Here is a 25,433-nt window from a genome sequence, read left to right as displayed (position 1 = left end):
TAGAATACGGCGTATATGGTATATGTTAATATTTTCTCTTCTCTCCACCAAAAAGGCTCTCAACTTATCATCATATCAAAGAAACCTACTGGCTGGTATTTTGCTTCTAATCTGGCTCTCCTCTAACCGTACATTAACCAGAGTGAGCTATCTAAAACTCAAATCCAATTATGCCATTCTCCTGCTTAAATTTCAATAGCTCCCTATAGATTTCTGGATAAAGTTCTATCTCCTCCATTCAGTACCTAAGGCCCTTCACAATCTGACTCCTGCCCATCTCTCGAGCTTTAAGCCTGCCACTTCTCACAGCCATTCTTTGTTCTACAAAGCAAAAGAACCACTAAGCCTCTGGATTCCTTGTGGTTCTTTGGGAACATCATACTGTTTTTTGCTTCTGTGCTTTGGAACATTCTCTTACCTCTGTCTGGAAAGTCTCCTTCTTTCTCATACCCTTCCCTTAAGTCCATAGCATTTTATATATATTATCTCACTTAATCTTTACAACAGTTCTTAGGCGTAGGTACTATTATAATTTTTATTTACAGATAGAAAAACTAAGGAGGTTAAATAATTTGCCTAAGATCATACAGCCAGTAACTAGACAAGCTAGGTCTAGCTCCAAAGCCTATATTCTTAACTTCAGTGCCTTTCAAGTCCTACCGTTTCCTTTATAATCAGATCATATATATAGTTTTAGGTATTTCAGAGGCTGAAGATGGACAGCGACAAGAGAAGTAGAGTAATAGTAATTTTCTTCAAATATTTGAGAGGCTATTCTCAGGAGATACTAGATGATTCTGAAATGCATAGAAGATAAGAATTAGGACTAATGAGTAGAAGTTATAGGAAGTAAAATTTCAATTCAGTATAATGAATGTTCTAACAATTACAGCTATCGAACAATTAGATAGCCTGTTTTTTTTAAAGGACAGAACTCCTTATAACAATTCAAACAGAAGTAAGATTATCATGTAACATATGAATCAGTATTCTTATAAGGGGAGGGAAGTTATCTAAGATGGCCTTTTAAACTATAAACTCAATAAAATATTTACTCTTTATTCATTCATTCATTCATCTCTAATTTTCTTTCCCGGTAGTAAGGGTAAATTTGCACTGTATGATCAATATTGCTATTGCTGTATTTCTCTTACAATCCATTACACTAGACCAAGGTTTTTCAACCACATCTTGGGCTGGATAAATCTTTCTTGTGTATGTGTGTGGACTGGGGTGGGGTGGGTGAAATGGAGAAGGTGGCTGTCCTGTGCATTGCAGGATATTTAGCAGCATCTCTGGATTTTATACTCCCCTCAGTTGTTACAATTAAAAATGTCTCCAGACATTGCCAAATTCCAGGGGATGAGGGGAACCAAAATCATCCCTGGTTGAGAACCCCTGCATTAGGACCAATCATCTCATCTCTGATTCATATAGTCCCCAAGGAACCCAGTTTTCAGAGATAAGCGGTGAGTATGCCTCTATGACAAGAAATACGTAACAATGTTGGGCCAGTGACAGCCATTTACATGTGTGTGTATACACATATGTGTGTAATATATCAGTTGCTGTAGCCAAGTTATTGGTACCCCCTAAATTAACTAAGGGAAATGTTTCTGTGCCCAATCTTATAATTTTGGGAAAATCTTACATGGGTTATTAGAAGCAGCAGTTTATCCTACTTATTTCATTTTTCCTAGCAATAAACTTTTTGAATCTCAGATAATTATATGATTCAGTTTAGCAGTAGTTGATACAACATTAACAGTTATTGTAAGGAAATTTCTACTTTTGTTATATCCCACAAAATTTTCAGTACAATGTAATCCAAATTGGACGGAGCTTAATAAATACCAAATAGTAAAACTTATGGTGTGTATATATATATATATATATTAGATACTATTATACTTTTAGGTAAGAAAATCTACTCCAAACTGTTCTTGGGTTAATTAAGCAACTAGATCTAAAATACTGGGCACAGGCGGAGTCAAGATGGTGGACTAGGAGGATGCAGAATTCGTGTCTACGCACAACTAGGGCACCTACCAGGCACCACTGGGGGACCACGGACACCTAAGGGGATGGGAGGAACCCCCAGGGACTGGGTAGGATGTGGGGCATGTGGGGAGTGAAAGGGGAGGAGAAGTGGCGGTGGGATGGGACTGGTGCTCCTGAGGGGCAGCTGGGGGAGGGGAAGGGATCCCACACCTGAAGGGGGAAATTGGGGGACCATTGGGAGGGCAGAGAATCAAAAAGGAGTGTGGCCAGGTTTCTCCTGCCCACTTGGGACCCTGGGACCCTGCTGAGATCCAAGGCCTGATCCTCTGCCCACCAAGGCCCCCTCCAGCCTGGCGGGTCCTGAGGGAGTGGGAGGGAGGGAGGGGAGCAAAAGTAAAGGCCGGACCTCAGAGACTGGCACCTCTGAGGGGTGGCTGGGGGAGGAGAGAAATTCCTACACCCAGTGGGACCCACCCACGGTTAGGGGTCCAGCAGAGATGGGGGAGACCCTGGGGGAAACACTGGGGGAGACAGTGTGGGGGGCATGCAGAGGAGGAAGGGAACATGGCCAGTGCTTTCCCTGTCCACTTAGGCACTGGGGAGCCTGTTGGGCTCCCAGGCCTAATCCTCTGCCTTTGGAGGCTCCCTCCTGATATGCAGAGCCCAAGCCCCGCCCCTACACCCCCACCCAGGGCCCTACCTCTACACTCGGAGACACCCTCCAGTGCGCTGGACCTAAACCCCATCCACAAACCCTCCCTCAGGGCCTTATCTCCAAACTCCAGAACCCCACACTCCAGAGGCCCTCCTTTCCACGTGCTGCCTCTCCCCTTTGGCACAGGTCCTAAGTTGAGGCTCTACCCCACGCTTGAATGTCACCCTACCTAGGCCCCACCACCAAGGCCTTTTCTGGCTGCATGGGTCCTCAGCCTACGCCCCGCCCCACGCTCAAATGTCACCCCCCAACCCGCCTAGGTGCTGCCCTGCCCTAAACCCCGCCGCTTCCTAAGTTCCACCCCCCCAAACTCCACCCCCAAAGCCAAGACTTTTTCCCCCCCTTTTAGATTCGGGTTCTGTTTTACCTTGCTGATTCATTGTTTTTTTTTTTTTTTTTTTTTTTTTTTTTTTTTTTTTTTGCTGTACGCGGGCCTCTCACTGCTGTGGCCTCTCCCGTTGCGGAGCACAGGCTCCGGACACACAGGCTCCGCGGCCATGGCTCGCGGGCCCAGCCGCTCCGCGGCATGTGGGATCTTCCGGGATCGGGGCACGAACCCGTGTCCCCTGCATCGGCAGGCGGACTCTCAACCACTGCGCCACCAGGGAAGCCCTGATTCATTGTTGATTCATTTATATTTTTATTTTTCCTAATAAATATTTTATATTTCTAATTTTCTTTTATTCTTTATACTTTGTTATCGTTCTCTCCTTTTGGCCTGTTCCCCCCATGGCCCTCCTTTTTTTTTTTCTATCTGTTGTGGTTTTATTTTACCTTCTTGCAGTGGTTTCAATTCTATTTTTATTTTTCTTAATATATTTTTTACCTTTCTAACTTTATTTTGTTTATTATTCTTTGATATTGCACTGCTCCTTTTTTTTCTTTCTTTTTTTTCCGCGCCACGCAGCTTGCGGAATTTTGGTTCCCAGGCTGAAGGTCAGGCCCAAGCTCCTGTGGTGGGAGCTCCGAATCCAAATCACTGGACTAACAGAGAACCTCAGACTCCAGGGAATATCAATTGGAGTGAGGCCTCCTGGAGGTCCTCATCTCAGTACCAAGACCCAGCTCTATCCAACTGCCTGCAAACTCTGGTGCTGGACACCTCAGGCCAAAAACCCAGTAAGACAGGAATGCAGCACAACCCATCAAAAAAATAAAAAATGAAATGACAAAAAAGTATGCTACAGATGAAGGAGCAAAGTAAAAACCTACAAGACCAAATAAATGAAGCCGAAATATGCAAACTACCTGAAAAAGAATTCAGAGTAATGATAGTAAAGATGATCCAAACTCTTGGATACAGAATGGAGAAAATACAAGAACATTTAAAAAGGATCCAGAAGAACTAAAGAGCGAACAAACAGTGACGAACAACACATTAACTGAAATTAAAAATACTCTCAAAGGAATCAATAGCAGAATAACTGAGGGAGAAGTACAGATAAGTGAGCTAGAAGATAAAATGGTGGAAATAATTGCCAGGGAGCAGAATAAAGAAAAAGAATGAGAAGAATTCAGGACAAGCACAGAGGCCTCTGGGACAACATTAAACATGGGAACATTCGAATTACAGGGGTCCCAGAAGAAGACAAAAAGAAAGGGTCTGAGAAAATGTCTGAAGAGATTATAGTCAAAAATTTCCATAACATGGTAAAGGAAATAGTCAATTAAGTCCAGGAAGTGCAGAGAGTCCCATACAGGATAAACCCAAAGAGAAACACGCCAAGACACATATTAATCAAACTATCAAAAATTAAATATAAAGAAAAAAATATTAAAACAGCAAGGGAAAAGCAACAAATAATATACAAGGGATTCCCCATCAGGTTAACAGCTGATCTTTCAGCAGAAACTCTGCAAGCCAGAAGGGAGTGGCAGGACATATTTAAAGTGATGAAAGGGAAAAACCTACAACCAAGATTTCTCTACCCAGCAAGGATCTCATTCAGATTCGATGGAGAAATTAAAACCTTTACAGACAAGGGATTTCCCTGGTAGTGCAGTGGTTAAGAATCCGCCTGCCAATGCAGGGGACATGGGTTTGAGCCCTGGTCTGGAAAGAGCCCACATGTCGTGGAGCAATTAAACCAGTGTGCTACAACTAGTGAGGCTGTGCTCTAGAGCCCGTGAGCCACAACTACTGAACCCATGTGCCACAACTACTGAAGCCCACGCGCCTAGAGCCTGTGCTTCACAAAAATAGAAGCCACCACAATGAGAAGCCGCGCATCACAATGAAGAGTAGCCCCCGCTCACCATAACTAGAGAAAGCCTGTGTGCAACGATGAAGATCCAACACAGCCAAAAATAAATAAATTTAAAAAATAATCTTAAAAAAAAAACCTTTATAGATAAGCAAAAGATAAGAGAATCCAGCACCACCAAACCAGCTTTACAACAAATGCTAAAGGAACTTCTCTTGGCAGGAAACACAAGAGAAGGAAAAGATCGGCAAAAACAAAGCCAAAACAATTAAGAAAATGGTAATAGGAACACACATATCGATAATTACCTTAAATGTAAATGGGTTAAGTGGTCCAACCAAAAGATACAGATTGGCTGAATGGATACAAAAACAAGACCTGTATATATGCTCTCTACAAGAGAGCCACTTCAGATCTAGGGACACATACAGACTGACAATGAGGGGATGGGAAAAAGATATTCCATGCAAATGGAAAACAAAAGATAGCTGGAGTAGCAATTCTCATATCAGAAAAATAGACTTTAAAATAAAGACTACTGTAAGAGACAAAGAAGGACACTACATAATGATCAAAGGATCAATCCAAGAAGGAGATATAACAACTGTAAATATTTACCCACCCAACATAGGAGCACCTCAATACATAAGGCAAATGCTAACAGCCATAAACAGGGAAATCAACAGTAACACAATAATAGTAGTTGACTTTAACACCCCACTTACACCAATTGACAGATCATCCAAACTGAAAATAGATAAGGAAACACAAGCTTTAAATGACACATTAAAAAAGATGGACTTAATTGATATTTATAGGACATTCCATCCAAAAACCACAGAATACACTTTCTTCTCAAGTGCTCATAGAACATTATCCAGGATAGACCACATCTTGGGTCACAAATCAAGACTTCGTAAATTTAAGAAAATCGAAATCGTATTAAGTATCTTTTCCGAACACAACGCTATGAGACTAGATATCAATTACAGGAAAAAAAACTTTAAAAAAACCAAACATATGGAGGCTAAGCAATATGCTACTAAACAACCAAGAGATCACTGAAGAAATCAAAGAGGAAATCAAAAAATATCTAGAAACAAATGACAATGAAAACACAACGAACCAAAACCTATGGGATGAAGCAAAAGTGGTTCTAAGAGGGAAGTTTACAGCAATACAATTCTACCTCAAGAAACAAGAAAAATCTTAAATAAACAACCTAAGTTTACACCTAAAGCAATCAGAGAAAGAATAACAAAAAAACCCCAAAGATAGCAGAAGGAAAGAAAACATAAAGATCAGATGAGTAATAAATGAAAAAGAAATGAAGGAAACAATAGCAAAGATCAATAAAACTAAAAGCTGGTTCTGTGAGGAGATAAACAAAATTGCTAAACCATTAGCCAGACTCATCAGGAAAAAAGGGGAGAAGACTCAAATCAACAGAAATAGAAATGAAAAAGGAGAAGTAGCAACTGAAACTGCAGAAATACAAAGGATCATGAGACACTACTGCAAGCAACTATATGTCAATAAATGGGACAACCTGGAAGAAATGGACAAATTCTTACAAAAGTACAACCTTTCAAGACTGAACCAGGAAGAAATAGAAAACATGAACAGACCAATCACAAGCACTGAAATAGAAACTGTGATTAAAAATCTTCCAACATGGGGCTTCCCTGGTGGCGCAGTGGTTGAGAGTCCGCCTGCCAATGCAGGGGACGTGGGTTCGTGCCCTGGTCTGGGAAGATCCCACATGCCATGGAGCGGCTGGGCCCGTGAGCCATGGCCGCTGAGCCTGCGCGTCCAGAGCCTGTGCTCCACAGAGGGGGAGGCCATGGCAGTGGGAGGCCCATGTACTGCAAAAAAAAAAAAAAAAAAAAAAATCTTCCAACAAACAAAAGTCCAGGATCAGACGGCTTCACAGGCGAATTCTATCAAACATTTAGAGAAGAGCTAACACCTATCCTTCTCAAACTCTCCCAAAATATAGCAGAGGGAGGAACACTCCCTAACTCATTCTACGAGGCCACCATCACCCTGATATCAAAACCAGACAAAGATGTCACAAAGAGAGAAAACTACAGGCCAATATCAATGAGGAACATAGATGCAAAAATCCTCAACAAAATACTAGCAAACAGAATCCAACAGCACATTAAAAGGATCAAACAACATGATCAAGTGCGGTTTATCCCAGGAATGCAAGGATTCTTCAATATATGCAAATCAATCAATGTGATACACCATATTAAGAAACTGAAGTATAAAAACCATATGATAATCTCAATAGATGCAGGAAAAGCTTTTGACAACATTCAGCACCCATTTAGGATAAAAACTCTCCAGAAAGTGGGCATAGAGGGAAGCTACCTCAACATAATAAAAGCCATATATGACAAACCTACAGCCAGCATCATTCTCAATGGTGAAAAACGGAAAGCATTTCCTCTACCATCAGGAACAAGACAAGGTTGCCCACTCTCACCACTATTATTCAACATACTTTTGGAAGTTTTAGCCACAGCAGTCAGAGAAGGGAAAAAAAAATGAAATGAATCCAAATAGGATAAGAAGAAGTAAAACTGTCACTGTTTACAGATGACATGATACTATACATAGAAAATCCTAAAGATGCCACCAGAAAACTACTAGAGCTAATCAATGAATTTGGTAAAGTAACAGGATACAAAATGAATGCACAGAAATCTCTTGCATTCCTATACATTAACAACAAAAAACCAGAAAGAGAAATCAAGGAAACACTCCCATTTACCATTGCAACAAAGACATAAAATACCTAGGAATAAACATACCTAAGGAGGCAAAAAACCTGTATGCAGAAAACTACAAGACACTGATGAAAGAAATCAAAGATGATACAAACAGATGGAAAGATATACCATGTTCTTCGATTGGAAAAATCAATATTGTGAAAGTGACTACATTACCAAAAGCAGCTACAGATTCAAAGTAATGCCCATCAAATTATCAGTGGCATTTTTCACAGAACTAGAACAAAAAAATTGACAATTTGTATGGAAACACAAAAGACCTCGAATAGCCAAAACAATATTGAGAAAGAAAAATGGAACTGGAGGAATCAGGCTCCCTGACTTCAGACATATTACAAAGCTATAGTAATCAAGACAGTATGGTACTGGCACAAAAACAGAAATATAGATCAATGGAACAGGACAGAAAGCCCAGAGATAAACCCATGCACATATAGTCACCTTATCTTTGACAAAGGAGGCAAGAATATACAATGTAGAAAAGACAGTCTCTTCAATAAGTGGACCTGGGAAAACTGGACAGCTACATGTAAAAGACTGAAATTAGAACACTCCCTAACACCATACACAAAAATAAACTTCAAATGGATTAAATAAAATATTTCCAAACAAAGCAACTGACAAAGGATTAACCTCCAGAATATACAAACAGCTCATACAGCTCAATATCAAAAAAATGAACAATCCAATCCAAAATGGGCAGAAGACCTAAATAGACATTTCTCCAAAGAAGATATACAGGTTGCCAACAAACACATGAAAGGATGCTCAACATCACTAATCATTAGAGAAATGCAAATCAAAACTACAATGAGGTATTACCTCACTCTGGTCAGAATGGCCATCATCAAAAAATGTACAAACAATAAATGCTGGAAAGGGTGTGGAGAAAAGGGAACCCTCCTACACTATTTGTGGGCATGTAAATTGATACAGCCACTATGGAGAACAGTATGGAGGTTCCTTAAAAAACTAAAAATAGAACTACCAAATGACCCAGCAATCCCACTACTGGGTACATACCCTGAGAAAATCATAATTCAAAAAGAGTCATGTACCACAATGTTCATTGCAGCACTATTTACAATAGCCAGGACATGGAAGCAACCTAAGTGTCCATTCATAGATGAATGGATAAAGAAGATGTGGCACATATTTACAATGGAATATTACTGAGCCATAAAAAGAAACGAAATTTAGCTATTTGTAGTGAGGTGGATGGACCTAGAGTCTGTCATGCAGAGTGAAGTAACTCAGAAAGAGAAAAACAAATACCGTATGCTAACACACATATATGGAATCTAAAAAAAAAAAAAGGTTCTGATGAACCTAGGGGCAGGACAGGAATAAAGATGCAGACGTAGAGCATGGACTTGAGGACATGGGGAGGGGGAAGGGTAAGCTGGGACAAAGTGAGAGAGTAGCACTGACATATACACACTAACAAATGTAAAACAGATAGCTAGTGGGAAGCAGCTGCATAGCACAGGAAGATCAGCTTGGTGCTTTGTGACCACCCAGAAGGGTGGATAGGGAGGGCGCAAAGGAGATGCAAGAGAGAGTGGATATGGAGATATATGTATGCATATAGCTGATTCGCTTTGTTATACAGCAGAAACTAACAGAACATTGTAAAGCAATTATAATCCAATAAAGATGTTAAAAAAATAAAAATAAAACACTGGGCACAAAATGTTTTAAATGGGGAGCAGAATTGGTAATTATAAAGTAAATCCACAACTTACCAATTTGGGCCATAATCTGACAAAGAGCAATCTGTTTCAAATATGTGGATTTCCCACTCATATTTGGTCCTGTTATGATAAAAAAATTACTCCCTTCTGTAATATAGGTGTTGTTGGCAACAGGTTTTTCCACAGATATTTTTTCAAGAATGGGATGCCATCCATGTTTGATTGCTAAAGTATCAGTAAACTCTGGCCGAACTAAAGAGAAAAATGTTTTTGAAAGATTAATATATTTATACTTAAAGATTTTGTGGTATGTACATACTGTTTATACTTCAGTGATTTTACCTGGGTCAATTTGGAACAATATCATTAAGGTATTATTTTATCTCCAATCCTTCTAAATTATAATTGACATAGTCTAATCACATCACAACTTTTATTCATTTCCAGAAAAATCTAAGACTTAGCTCCCTGTCATTGTGCTGGGCTCCAAAAGAGTTCATAACTTTTTCAGATTTGCATAAATTAAAACGAATCAACCAGCCACTGATAACACTTTTAAAATAACAATTAATTTACAAGTACTCTAAAATTGCACATTTACTTAATCCTTGTCTTAAGCATTATTTCAAATCTGACATACTTAGGTTTCTGAATGAGGTCTGAAAATAGAGTAAAACCAAATAAAAACATAATTTTATGTCCAAAGTTATAGAAATTTTGTGTAAAAAGAAATCTCAGAGGGTAGAGAAAACAGACACAAAAGATTTGTTAATTTATAGCAAGAAACAATGATCAGGTCTGTATAGATTATTTCTGAGGTGAAGAGGTGGGAGGACAAGTAAAAATTAAAGTGCTACATGTTTCTAGATGAAACACATGGATACACTTGAAAGCATTCATTATAAAAGTGAGGCTGATTAGAAATTTTTTTTTTACTATTTTAAAATCATTTTTAACATCAAAAATTCACTATTTATAAGTTTTGAGTTTCAGAATGGTCCCTCTGAAAATGGAGCAATATCAAATATCTTAATAGTTAAGAAAACTACTATTAAAATAGCTGATCTCTAATGTAAGGTTTTAACCCCAAAAGAGACATAAAAGATTGAAAAGTTTTGGCCTATATAATACCAATTGAAAAATTTAACATTTCCATAAGAAATACAGAAATATCAAAAATGAAAAAGTCTTTGTAGAATACCTTTTCCCATCATACAGTCTTTCTTATTTGGGGAAACTTTAAAGTTTCTTGCTGTTTTTTTTTCTTTGTGATTTCTCAATTTCTCAGTAAATAATTTTCTGACTTTTAAAAGAAAATTTAAGGATAATTTCACTTTCTCTATTTTGAGTCTTAGTCTAGGACCATAAGCAAGACATTGTATTTCAGGTAAAAAAATAAAAAAAATGTAAACCATTCATAATTGTTATATAAAATTGCTTGAACAGAATACAAATTTCAGTATGCAACGCATTTATCCCAAAGAAAATAACTTACCATAGTCAGAAAGAGTGCAGGCATGAGCAAATGACAGTAGCATATCCAGCATTGACACAGTGTCAGACAGTTTATATAAGCAATGAATATGTTCATAAATCTCACTAAGCAGTTTGCACACTATCCTGAAAGTATATGTTTGGTAAGACAAGTAGTGCCTTTTACAGAGGGACATAAAATGCAATTGTAAAACAATATTAAATTCATTGTCTGAGGTAAAATAACATTCACATTTGAGTTGTACACTACAGGTAAAGTCTATTGTTCTATTGCCTCATTTTAGAGATGAGGAAATTGAAGCTTATACTCAAGGTCACAGTTACTTAGTAGCAAAGAATCCATCTTCTAGTGTGTTAACACCAAGTTTTAAAAATAACTGCTTTTATTAAATATTAATAAAATAAAATTTTATTATTAGAAATATTTTATATAGGTCAAAGCAAGCCCTCACTATACTTCAACAGATCCCATCTGCTAATAATTTTGTTTTTGCAATGTTAAATTCAACACAAAAGCTATTATGTATTTTCTCTCACCCATTCTCTCTCTCCCTCTCTCTCTCTTCACACACACACACACACATATCCTAACAACATAATTATTTAAGCTTTTATGTGGCAGTTATCATATTGTGACATAATATAAAACTTTTTCCCTTACATGGAGAAATATGTTCCCCAGCTTACTGTATCTTATAATCTTTATGGTCTACGCTCTGAAGTTGTTTTGAAAGCCCAACATTTATCTTTATCATCTCAGCTTACCAATGTCCTAGTTCTTATTTCTAGACACATTGCTACCATTTCATGAACAGCAAAAGATTGGCATTATGTGATATTGTTACGTAAGTACTAAGGCATGTGAATTTGAGGGCTTACATACTAAAGAAAAAGAATAAACCTAATGAAACTTATCTGGGCCCAAGATAAGCCCAGATGTACCAAGTTCTACATCATGGTGGAATATATACTACAAAAGTATCAGTGGTACTACAGGTATTTCAAGCTCATGCCATTATGACATTTCTTAAAACTTTATAAAAAGAATGAATGAAGTACTGCTGAAATGTAGAAATTTGGTTGGGTATCAAACTTTTTCTATAACACAGTATAATGTGTTTGTTTGGTTTGGTTTCATTTGGTTTTGTAATTAAGATTTGCCCTGAATGTTCTGTGAGGCTCAGTGATCCCAATCACAATGACAGACTTTAAAGTTTTAAATGGTTTTCCAGAAAATCGTCTTTCCTTGCTAACATTTGTAACTACAATTTTCCACAGCCAGACAAAAAGTCAATTAATGAAACTTATAGTACCTCAAATTAAACCAATTTAATTCAGTATTCAAAAATTTCAAGTGCTCTTACATGTAAGTCATGTGATAGATTTCTCTCAAAGACTCTTGGCATCTTTCATTCATTTTAATTAAATCTGCTGATGTAAAGCTGTAAGAATTTTTTACCTTAGAAATCTGCTAGGAAATTAAAAAATAAATGTCAAGATACATATACACTCTTATGAAATAAAACATACAGATTTAAAACAATAGAAGTATAGGTACTTCGGTTAATCACTTTAATTTTTCAGGTAATAATCTCACCAAAAAAAGTCCCAAATAATGTTTGTGAAAGAGAAAAGGAAGATCACTTCTAAAGTTAAAGCAGAATTTTTTAACCTGGTCCATCTGACATGACTATTTTTACAGGTCTTAAAGTAGCCATGTAGAAATGTTAAAACACTACATCTTATTACGAAGTAATAATATGCATGGTAGATAGTAATCCTCACTCCCTCTCTGATCCCTCCCTGTCTTAGCCCTTGGCCCATATCCAAACCTCACTCAATCTCTAACCCCATTACTAACTCTCAGCCCATTCTTTACTTCATCCATCCCTCATTACTTGGTAATACAATACGTATTTTAAAGACCCGAAGTTGAATGGTTTGTTTTTGTCAAAAGGTACTCCCTGGGGGCAGAGAAAACAAAGATTAGAGTGGGTGAGACTTTCCCAAACTGGTATATTGTGGAGGAGTTAACATGTATATAGAAAAAAATATCACCCTGGCCCAAAGGTTTGGCAATACTGGATTTTAAAAAATCAAGCAAATTTCTCTACTTTAGGACTTTTATTAAACCTTTAATAGGCAGATGTGCATTGAGAAGTTAGTACAGTACTTTCCAAACTTCTTTGATCAAAACTTCCTTTTGAACTTTCTTTCTTCATTTTCCTTTTTTTACCCATACCAAGCTCCCAGAACTGTGGGAAACACTGTGTTTGGTATTTCTCTAAAAAAATCTTCTCAATCGCTTTTTGATTAGTAAAGCTATTAGGTGGGTGGGTAGGAGTAAGAGAAGCAATACACAAAACATTCAGAAATTTGTCATGTAATACTCAAGAAGTGCCTGAAAATATGTAAATGCAATTCTGTAAAATCAGAAACAATAATTTCCTAACCAAAACTCTAGAATGAACCTTAATAAACTCTGAAGGAAGCTGATCATTGGGTAGGGCTGTACAATCTGTAGTCATCTGAATGAAAAATCCTCGAGTAGAGCTAAAACTTGTCCTTAAAGGAAGACTATATTTTTCTGCAAGCTGCGATATCATTCCTAGTGACCAGAAACAAGAAAAACAAAAACAAAGAAATTTTAGTGAGAAAAATTACTCTTCATGTTTAAAAAAATCATGTAACTTTTTCTTGTTATTTTATATATAAGTAGGAAGGTCTTGTTACCTTTTATTTTTAATTTGAAGTATAGTTGTTTTACAACATTACATTTATTTCATGTGTGCAACACAGTGATCCAGTGGGATTTTTCTGCACATTATATTCCATTATAGGTTATTACAAGATATTGAATATAATTCCCTGTGTTATATAGTAAATCCTTATCACTTATCTATTTTATGTATAGTAGTTTGTATCTGTTAATTCCATAGTCCTAATTTGTCCCTCCCTCCCTCTCTCCTGTGGTAACCATGAGTTTGTTTTCTATGTCTGCGAGTCTGTTCCCATTTTGTATACAGGTTCATTTGTATTTTTATTTTTTTCAACTTTGAAGGCAGGAAAGATTTTTTTAATGACATTTAATACAAGAGACCCATTGCCTACTCCTGGATATCTCTGTGTCTCCTAAGAGAAGACACGTGTGAGTCCAATTAAAACTCAATTTAAGCCTCTAACTTGTGCTGGCAACTGTGTCATTCATCTGTGTTTGCCCCACCGCAGTGTCGAGCCCACTGCTCTGTTCAGTGCTGGTTGGTGTTCTACCAATGTCTGCCAATTTAATAAATGACTGAATAAACAAAAAAGTGAATGAGAAAAACTCAGAGCCTTAGCCAGGTTCTCCTTCTGATCATTTAGATGGTGCTTACTTCCAAATTAACTGAGAAGGACCTGGTGCTAGAATAAAAATAAATAGCTTACTAATAAGTAAAAAGTTTTAAAAACTTAAAAAAGTAAAAAGTAAAAAAATAGTTTTTAAAAAAAAAAGGCCAATAAAAACAAAACCAGAAAATCAAAGAAATGATAGAAGGTTCCACTTTCAGCTAGGATATTAAAAAGTCACAAAAAACCATCAGTGCCACTGTAACTATGAGAAAACAATAAATTTAGAAATCTTCTGTCATAAAAGATATTGAAAGAGATCCGGACACAAGTCTAAATGAACAGAATTCCAAAGAGAGACAAGCCCTAGATGACTGGGCGTGAGTAAGTGGAAGGCAGCTGCTGTTGGTAAAGAAACTCTGCTGGGATGAGGAGGAATGAGCCACACTTCAACCAGCCAGGCCTGGCTGCTTGGCAGATTGGAAAACAGAGAGACAGCCAGCTCTCGCTATAGCCCATTCTCCCTCCCAATATTTTTTTTAAATTAATTTTTATTGTAGTACAGTTGCTTTACAATGTTGTGTAAGTTTCTACTGTACAGCAAAATGAATCAGCTATACATATACATATATCCCCTTTTTTGGACTTCCTTCCCATTTAGGTCACCACAGTGCATTAAGTAAGAGTTCCCTGTGCTACACAGTATGTTCTCATTAATTATCTATTTTACATATAGTATCAATAGTGTATATGTGTCAATCCCAATCTCCTAATCATCCCACCACCCCCACTCTCCCTCTTGGTATCCCTACATTTGTTCTCTACATCAGTGTCTCTATTTCTGCTTTGCAAATAAAATCATCTATACCATTTTTTTAGATTCTACATATATGTGTTAATATACAATATTTGTTTCTCTCTTTCTGACTTACTCCACTCTAGGTCCACCCACATCTCTACAAATGACCCAACTTTGTTCCTTTTTATGGTTGAGTAATATTCCATTGTATATATGTACCACACCTTCTTTATCCATTCCTCTGTTGATGGACATTTCGGTTGTTTCCATGTCTTTGCTATTGTAAATAGTGCTGCAGTGAACACTGGGGTGCATGTGTCTTTTTGAATTATTGTTTTCTCTGGGTATATGCCCTGTAGTGGGATTGCTGGGTCATAAGGTAGCTCTATTTTTAGTTTTTTAAGGAACAGCCATACTGTTTTCCATAGTGGCTCTATCAATTTACATTCCCACCAACAGTGCAAGAGGGTTCCCTTTTCTCCACACCCTCTCCAGCATTTATTGTTTATAGATTTTTTGGTGATGGCCATTCTGACCTGTGTGAGGTGATCTCATTGTAGTTTTGATTCACATTTCTCTAATCGTTAGTGAGGCTGAGCATCTTTTCATGTGCCTCTTGGCCATCTGTATGTCTTCCTGGAGAAATGTCTGTTTAGGTCTTCTGCCCATTTTTTGTTTGGGTTGTTTGTTTCTTTGATATTGAGCTGCATGAGCTGCTTGTATATTTTGGAGATTAATCCTTTGTCAGTTGCTTCATTTGCAAATGTTTTCTCCCATTCTGAGGGTTGTCTTTTCATCTTGTTTATTGTTTCCTTTGCTATGCAAAGGCTTTTAAGTTTCATTAGGTCCCATTTGTTTTTGTTTTTATTTTCATTACTCTAGGAGGTGAGTCAAAAAAGATCTTGCTGTGATTTATGTCAAAGAGTGTTCTGCCTATGTTTTCCTGTAAGAGTTTTATAGTGTCTGGCCTTACATTTAGGTCTTTAATCCATTTTGAGTTCAATGATTAACTCTTATCAATTCTTCCTTCAACTTCTGCATCTCTCTCTTCTCATATACACCCTAAATAATGCTTTGTTAACTTGTAATAGCTTAAAATAGTTCCTCTTTCCATTGCTCCACTCAAATTCACTCAGCATATCTTCTTGATCAATTTCATTCCATAGAGCAAAAACATCTCAGTGCCTCTTCATTCTCCTTGGGAAATATCTCCAATCTGGCCTTCGAAAACTAAATTCTGATCCCCAGTCTACATTTCTGACCTTATCTCTTAGTAGTTCTGTAAGGAAATGCCTTATACCATCCTAACAAATTTCCTCACTCATCCTTTAAGGTTTCCTCAGGACATTATGCTTCAGTATGTACCACTGCCAGAGGGCAGAATTCCTTTTTAGGCTATTCTACTAAAAATATTCCCATCCTCAATGCCTCCATACCCAGTCACACTCTGACCCCTCTGACCTATTTTTTTCTTCATGTATCTTAAATCCATGTGAAATTATGTACTATATGATTGATATACTTTATATATCAATGTGGATATAAATATATGTATATATATATATATATATATATATATATATATATATATATATATACACATACATATGTGTGTATATTTCTTTATTATCTGTCTCTACTACTATTATAGCTCCATGAGGACAGGGACTTTGTTCTGTTTACTATGTATTCCCAGTACCTAGGACAGTGTCTATATTAACTAGGAGATTAGTAAACTCACAAAATGAATTACTGTACTAGCTGAAATGCTACCTCTTCTAGACAAAAATGATATCTCTTCCTCCAATGAAACCCTTTAGCACTGAGACAGTATTTTTCATGCAATTTATACTCAACATTGTATGAAGGTAAACTACTCTCCTAGCCTTCATGTAACCCTATATTTAAATTTGAAGGAACTCTAAATTTAAGTTTGTAGAAAAGAAGGGACACATTATAACACTTGGAGATCTTTTTTTTTTTAAAGGCTCCTTAAATGATAATATCTGTTAACATTATCTGTTATTTGTTTTGGTAACAAAAAATAAATTTAAAATATGCATCGTTAATATAATCAGCAAAAAAGCACAACATGTCCTAAAACAGTTTGTTTTATTTCTAAAAAACAGAATAAATATGTTCAAGTAATTACATTACCTGCTATGTCATCTACAATCTCTGTATATGTTCTTCTGGCTATGTCAAGAAATTCATTTATGTTAGACCTCACTGCATAGCACTTCTGAGTCCTCATGTTCAGGCATCCTTTCATGTATCTTGCATCATCATTAATTACTGTTTTAATCTTGTCAAGTATGATTACAAACCTAAAAAAGAACATTATAGGCAATAAGTCAAACAGTTATGTTAATTGATAATTTGAATAACAGTTAATGATAGCAAATAACATATTTTCTTAAAATTTTTGTTGAAAATTATTTTGCAAATAAACAATATATATAAAATTACATAAATTAGGACTGTGATTACATCAATTGTCAACTATTTTGTCAGTCATAACTACTCTCCTAAAATAACATGAGACCACCAAGAACAATCCTACAACTGATGATAAACAGATCTCCCAAATTACACATACTAACTGTGTCTGTGAATATAAAATATATCCTTGAAGCACTTTATAAAAATTCTGGCTTCATGCTCATTGACTCAATAAAAATTTACTTATACCATGTAGCAATCACTGTGTTAGGTGCAGGGATTCAAAGAAGGATTAACATATGGTCCTTGCCCTCAGTTGGTGCAAGGGAGATTAAGCATACTATGAGACAGTATAACAGGAACCTTTCAATTATCAGTGTCTAAGTGCAGTGATCATGCAGACCAGGAGTCTGGTAACACCTATTTTCCTAACCTTTTATTTTACAGTATTCTGTTCTGTATTTATCTGTAATAAGTCAGTTTTATTAACCTCATTTTGTGACCTCATATAAGGTGTGAATCTTGAATCAATAAAATAACAGTTTTTAAGTATCACAAGCCTTTTTGTTCAAGAACCAAGGTGCCACTGCTAAAAGCAATACTAAAATTAAACTATAATTAGATCTTATTCCGTATTCATATAGACTATATTTTGGTTACATTAAGTCCTTCATGGTTTAACACAAAAGAATAATATATTTTTATATTTGCAAGTCTTTCCATGGAGAATAGTTAAAAGAAAAAGAAATATTAAAATTTTGTATGATTTCAATTTTTTTTTTTTTTTTTTGTGGTACGTGGGCCTCTCACTGCTGTGGCCTCTCCCAGTGCGGAGCACAGGCTCCGGACGCGCAGGCTCAGCGGCCATGGCCCATGGGCCTAGCCGCTCCGCAGCATGTGGGATCCTCCCAGACCAGGGCACGAACCCGTGTCCCCTGCATCAGCAGGCAGACTCTCAACCACTGCGCCACCAGGGAAGCCCCTGATTTCAATTTTTAATGCTATTCTAATTGTCCATTAACACAAACCCTCAATGTGCTGTTACCCTATTTATTTGTATTTATAAAATGTAATATATAAATACATTTTTAATGAACAGTTTAAAATTTCTGTTAACCAAAGCTCAAGTAATTGTTCTATAGAATACAATTAGAGTTCTTAAAATCAGTTATGATCAGGAAGAAAGAAATAATCTGGTTTTATTAATAGTTGAATGACAAAGACCTCTTATCTTCCAAGGAACCATAGTAAGCTCTTAATAAAGGTGTGTTACAGTTCTTCAGAGTAATCTATTAAAGAATAAAGAAAAAGATAGTTAAGGATAATAAATTATGACATTATTCAAACAAAGCATTTTAGACTTGTTTAGTACTTTACATTTTACCAAGTATTTTCTTGCTTCATCTTCTCATTTATATACTCATAACAGAAATTTTAGGTATGTAGGTTAAGACAGATTGTATCTGGCCCATTTTTCAGATAAAGAGCACATGGCTAAACAGTGGAATCCACTGCTTTACTATTATGACTTTTATTTTTCTTGCTGCCCAATTAACATTAACATTAAACTACTTATTAATGTAGTTTAACTAGTTTAATTAACTACTTATTAATGCAGTTAAACAGTTATCATTGTACATTCAGAGTACTCTACTACATGTAACTCCAAAATTTGGGTTAAATGTATTAATATGTTAAACTAAAGAAGCGTTTTGTATATTTGTAAATAGAGCAACTTCTCCATTCTTATATGGCAAAAGTAGGGATTTTATTTTGCTTAATGGAAACTATGAGTGATCACTATTTGAATAAACAGAAAAGAGAGAAATCATAGGTAACCTGACTTTTACCTCCTATTTTAGTTTTGTTATGAGGCAATGGCAATAACGTTTTGCTTATTAATAGAAAAATAATACTTACATACCAAGAAAAACTAGAAATGCATAAGAGCATAAAGAAAAACATTTAAATCACTCATTATTCTACCACCCTTCCAAAGATAAATACCTAAGTATTGTGATATATTTCCTGTCCCTTTTTCAAATCAAAAAATTTATATCATTACATGCTCCTTTTTTCCCCATCTATTCAAAAATAGATGAAAAAAAATCACCATTCTGTAACCATCGGAGTTACTTCAGGTAAGAGTCATTAATAAATAACAAAATCAATGGGTGAAAGTTTGACAATAAACAGTATATTTACACAGTCTCACGGTATCTCTCCACAGATTACTGATAAATTTATAGTGAAGTAATTAATCAAAGTTATTATCACCAAGAAGGGAAAGAAAAATGACATCATGTGCTTCCTGATGTAATACACTGAGAAAGATACAACATTGCTCATAGAGTATTATTGCCAAATATGTGTAAGCAGAATTTAATCATGAGGAAACAATCATGCAAACTGAGGAATATCTTATTAAACAACTGACACGGCGCCAGTGGCTGCTGGTTGCCCTGCATATTTGGCACTGCCAGGGCACTCGTGATCCAAGCAGTCATACCACCTCTGCATCTAGTCCTCACAGGGGCAGACCAAGAGCTCCAAGGCAGCCTCAGGACCAGACTCCTGTGGGTGGACCACATGCAGAGGTGGGGATAAAACCAAAGCTGAACCCCAGGGACGGGGTGACTAAGGAAGAAGATCGAAAATCTTTCCATCAGTTGTACAAGCTGCAGATCAAACCCCCCCGATCAGCTAGGAAGACCCTGTTTTTATGGAATATCTGAGTAGACAATGAGTGTTCCCACAAATGAAAACGGTCTAGCTCTGGCAGCTGTGGACTTCGGAGGCAAGCACACGCAGGAAGTGGGCCAGATCAGAATCTGAGTGGTCCCCACAGGGCACACAGCAGGTCCAGAGACCAGCTCAGAGGCAGAGGAGGGCCTCTTGGGGAGGCAGAGGTGAGCTGTGGCTGAAGGCATGTAAGGACACTAATAGCGGAGACTCCAAGGAAACATAATTATTACTATTAATTTTATTACATTTTGATTCATTCTGCTGCTGGTTCTAGCTTTTTTTTCTTTCTTTCATTTTGTTTGTTTGTTGTTGTTTTAGTTTTTTTGTAATTCAGTCTTCTGGGATTTCCATGGTTTATAAAATATTTTTATTTTTATTTTTTTATATATTTCTATTTTTACTTTGCTTTTATGTTGTTCTGTGTTCTTTTCCCTTATTTTTTTCCCTCTTTTTCTTTAATATATTTTTCTTTTTTTTATATTTCCATTTCTACTTTGCTTTTCTGTTGCCTGTGTTTTTTCTCTTTTTATTTTATTATTTTTAAATCATTTTTATCAGTTTGTTCTGTTTCCTTGCTTTATTCTTCATTTGGCACACTGTTTTGTCTTTGTTTTTAGGTTATGTGTTTATGTTGTTTTTAGGTTATGTGTTTATGTTAGTTTTAATCCTAATTGTTTGATTTCATTTTTGAGTTCTTGTATTTCTCTGGTTGTTTTCTTGATTTTTGTTTTATTTGGCTCTGTTTTGTTTCTTGCACGTGTGTGTTTTTCCTTGTTTCTGTTTTTGTTTGATTTTGTTTTTACAATTTCTCCAGGGTCCTGTTTGCCTTCTCTTTTATCTTTAATATATTTTCTATTTTTTAAGATATATTTTTATTTCTACATTGCTTTTCTATTGTTCTGTCTTTTTTCCCATTTCTCTTTTTCTTTTCTTTTTTAATATCATTTTTGTCAGTTTGTTTTCTTTCTTTGCTTCATTCTTCAGTTAGAATTCTGCTTTGGTTTTGTTTTTTGGTTTTGGGTTTTTGTCAGCTTTCCTCTGAATTGTTTGATTTCATTCTGGGGTTCTTCTGTTTGTCTGGTTGTTCTCTTGTTATTTGATTTATTTGGTTCTGTTTTTGTTTCTTTTCTGTGTGTGTGGCATGTTTCCTTGTTTCTGTTTGCATTTGTTTGATTTTACTTTTTACCATTTGTCTGGGGTTTTGTTAGTCTTTTTTTTTTTTTTTTTAATCCCCTTTATTGCCAGAACAAGTGACTTGCAGGGTCCTGGTTCCTTGACCAGAAGATGGGCCTGAGGCTCTGGAGTGGCAGCACTGGGTCCAGGATGCTGGACCACCAGAGAATTCCCGGTCCCAGGGAAGATTAACTGCCAAGAGCTCTCACTGAGGCCTCTATCTGAATCTAAGACCCAGGTACACCCAAGTGCCAGCAGCTCCCAGCACTGGACACATCATACCGAACAACAAACAAGACAGGAACACAAACCCACCCATCAGCACACAGACTACCTAAAGTCATACTAAGCTAACAGACACCCCAAAACAAATCACCTGACACGGCCCTGCTCATCAGAGGGAAAAGACTCAGCTCCACCCACCAGAACGCAAGCACCAGTCCCTCCCATCAGGAAGCCTACGCAAGACACTGGACCAACACCACCACTGGGGGCAGAGAACAGAAGTAAGAGGAACTGTGACCCTGCAGCCTAGGGAAAAGAGACCTCAAATACTGTATATTAGACAAAATAAGAAGACAGAGAAATATCTTACAGACAAAGGAGCAAGATAAAAACGCACAAGACCAAATAAATGAAGAGGAAATAGGCAAACTAACTGAAAACGAATTCAGAGTAATGATAGTAAACATGATCCAAAATCTTGGAAACAGAACACAGAAAATACAAGAAACGTTTAACAAGGACCTAAAAGAACTAAAGAGCAAACAAACATTAATGAACAACACAATAGCTGAAATAAAAGACACTCTAGAAGGAATCAATAACACAATAACTGAGGGAGAAGAACAGACTAGAGAGCTGGAAAATAAAATGGTGGAAATAAATGTCACAGAGTAAAGAAAAAAGAATGAAAAGAATGGAGGACAGCCTCTGAGACCTCTGGGACAACATTAAACACAACAACATTCAAATTATAGGCGTCCCAGAAGAAGAAGAAAAAAAAGTGGGGCTGAAAATATTTGAAGAGATTATAGTTGAAAAATTCCCCAACATGGGAAAGGAAATAGCCACCCAAGTCCAGGAAGCACAGAGAGTCCCATAAAGAATAAACCCAAGGAGAAACATGCCGAGACACATATTAATCGAGCTAACAAAAATTAAACACAAAGAAAAAATATTAAGAGCAACAAGGGAAAAGCAACAAAAAACATACAAGGGAATCCCCATAAGATTAACAGCAGATATTTCAGCAGAAACTCTACAGGCCAGAAGGGAGTGGGAAGATATATTTAAAGTGATGAAAGGGGAAAACCTACAACCAAGATTACTCTACCCAGCAAGGATCACATTCAGATTCGACGGAGAAATCAAAAGCTTTACAGACAAACAAGTTAAGAGAATTCAGCACCACCAAACCAGCTTTACAACAAATGCTAAAGGAACTTCTCTAGGCAGGAAGCACAAGAGGAGGAAAGGACTTACAAAAACAAACCCAAAACAATTAAGATAATGGTACAAGGAACATACTTTTCAATAATTACCTTAAACATAAATGGATTAAATACCCTAACCAAAGGACCCAGACTGGCTGAATGGATACAAAAACGAGACCCACATATATGCTGTCTACAAGAGACCACTTCAGAACAAGGGACACATACAGACTGAAAGTAAGGGGATGGGAAAAGATATTCCATGCAAATGCAAATCAAAACATAGCTGGAGTAGCAATACTCATATCAGAAAAAATAAACTTTAAAATAAAGACTATTACAAGAGACAAGGAAGGACACTACATAATGATCAAGGGACCAATCCAAGAAGAAGATTTAACAATTGTAAATATCTATGCACCCAACATAGGAGCACCTCGATACATAAGGCAAATGCTAACAGCCATAAAATGGGAAATCAACAGTAACACAATCATAGTAGCTGACTTTAACACCCCACTTACACCAATCAACAGATCATCCAAACAGAAAATAAATAAGGAAAAAAAAGCTTTAAATGACACATTAAACAAGATGGACTTAATTGATATTTATAGGACATTCCATCCAAAAACAATAGAATACACTTTCTTTTCAAGTGCTCATGGAACATTCTCCAGGATAAACTGTATCTTGGGTCACAAATCAAGCGTTGGTAAATTTAAGAAAATTGAAATCGTATCAAGCATCTTTTCCAACCACAACACTATGAGACTAGATATCAATTACAGGAAAAAAATCTGTAAAAAAATACAAACACATGGAGGCTAAGCAATATGCTACTAAACAACCAAGAGATCACTGAAGAAATCAAAGAGGAAATCAAAAAATACCTGGAAACAAATGACAATGAAAACACAATGACCCAAAACCTATGGGATGCAGCAAAAGCTGTTCTAAGAGGGAAGTTTATAGCAACACAATCCTACCTCAAGAAACAAGAAAAATCTCAAACAACCTAACCTTACATCTAAAGCAATTAGAGAAAGAAGAACAAAAAAACTCAAAGTCAGCAGAAGGAAAGAAATCATAAAGACCAGATAAGATATAAATTAAAAAAAATGAAGGAAACAATAGCAAAGATCAATAAAAGTAAAAGCTGCTTCTTTGAGAAGATAATCAAAATTGATAAACCATTAGCCAGACTCATCAGAAAAAAAAAGGGAGAAGACTCAAATCAACAGAATTAGAAATGAAAAAGGACAAGCAACTACTGACACTGCAGAAAAACAAAGGATCATGAGAGACTACTACAAGCAACTATATGCCAATAAAAGGAACAACCTGGAAGAAATGGACAAATTCTTACAGAAGTATGGTTATACCTTTTCAAGACTGAACCAGGAAGAAATAGAGAACAAGAACAGACCAATCACAAGCAGTGAAATTGAAACTGTGATTAACAACCTTCCAACAAGCAGAAGTCCAGGATCAGACGGCTTCACAGGCGAATTCTATCAAACATTTAGAGAAGAGTTAACACCTATCCTTCTCAAACTCTCCCAAAATATAGCAGAGGGAGGAACACTCCCAAACTCATTCTACGAGGCCACCATCACCTTGATACCAAAACCAGACAAAGATGTCACAAAGAGAGAAAACTACAGGCCAATATCAATGAGGAACATAGATGCAAAAATCTTCAACAAAATACTAGCAAACAGAATCCAACAGCACATTAAAAGGATCATACACCATGATCAAGTGGGGTTTATTCCAGGAATGCAAGGATTCTTCAATATATGCAAATCAATCAATGTGATACACCATATTAAGAAACTGAAGTATAAAAACCATATGATAATCTCAATAGATGCAGGAAAAGCTTTTGACAACATTCAGCACCCATTTAGGATAAAAACTCTCCAGAAAGTGGGCATAGAGGGAAGCTACCTCAACATAATAAAAGCCATATATGACAAACCTACAGCCAGCATCATTCTCAATGGTGAAAAACGGAAAGCATTTCCTCTACCATCAGGAACAAGACAAGGTTGCCCACTCTCACCACTATTATTCAACATACTTTTGGAAGTTTTAGCCACAGCAGTCAGAGAAGGGAAAAAAAAATGAAATGAATCCAAATAGGATAAGAAGAAGTAAAACTGTCACTGTTTACAGATGACATGATACTATACATAGAAAATCCTAAAGATGCCACCAGAAAACTACTAGAGCTAATCAATGAATTTGGTAAAGTAACAGGATACAAAATGAATGCACAGAAATCTCTTGCATTCCTATACATTAACAACAAAAAACCAGAAAGAGAAATCAAGGAAACACTCCCATTTACCATTGCAACAAAGACATAAAATACCTAGGAATAAACATACCTAAGGAGGCAAAAAACCTGTATGCAGAAAACTACAAGACACTGATGAAAGAAATCAAAGATGATACAAACAGATGGAAAGATATACCATGTTCTTGGATTGGAAAAATCAATATTGTGAAAGTGACTACATTACCAAAAGCAGCTACAGATTCAAAGTAATGCCCATCAAATTATCAGTGGCATTTTTCACAGAACTAGAACAAA

General features: G+C 36.5%; 1 protein-coding gene across 2 annotated transcripts in view; it reads right to left on the bottom strand.

The window, feature by feature from the left end:
• Positions 1-25,433, bottom strand: part of MSH4 (mutS homolog 4) — an 86,016-nt gene that overhangs the window by 12,553 nt on the left and 48,030 nt on the right. For both annotated transcript variants that reach the window (XM_082612768.1, XM_082612769.1), the window contains exons 10-15: positions 18,702-18,766; positions 17,193-17,362; positions 13,381-13,517; positions 12,274-12,377; positions 10,911-11,035; positions 9,467-9,667 (exon numbers count right to left, since the gene is read on the bottom strand). In XM_082612768.1, the coding sequence (XP_082468894.1) occupies positions 9,467-9,667; positions 10,911-11,035; positions 12,274-12,377; positions 13,381-13,517; positions 17,193-17,362; positions 18,702-18,766 (802 nt within the window). The remainder of the gene's footprint in view (positions 1-9,466; positions 9,668-10,910; positions 11,036-12,273; positions 12,378-13,380; positions 13,518-17,192; positions 17,363-18,701; positions 18,767-25,433) is intronic.

The sequence above is a fragment of the Mesoplodon mirus genome (genome assembly GCF_964341445.2).
Source record: "Mesoplodon mirus genome assembly, chromosome: 3".
NCBI lineage: Eukaryota > Metazoa > Chordata > Mammalia > Artiodactyla > Ziphiidae > Mesoplodon > Mesoplodon mirus.
The sequence above is the reverse complement of the archived record's forward strand: the minus strand, read 5'-3'. Positions and strand labels throughout refer to the sequence as shown.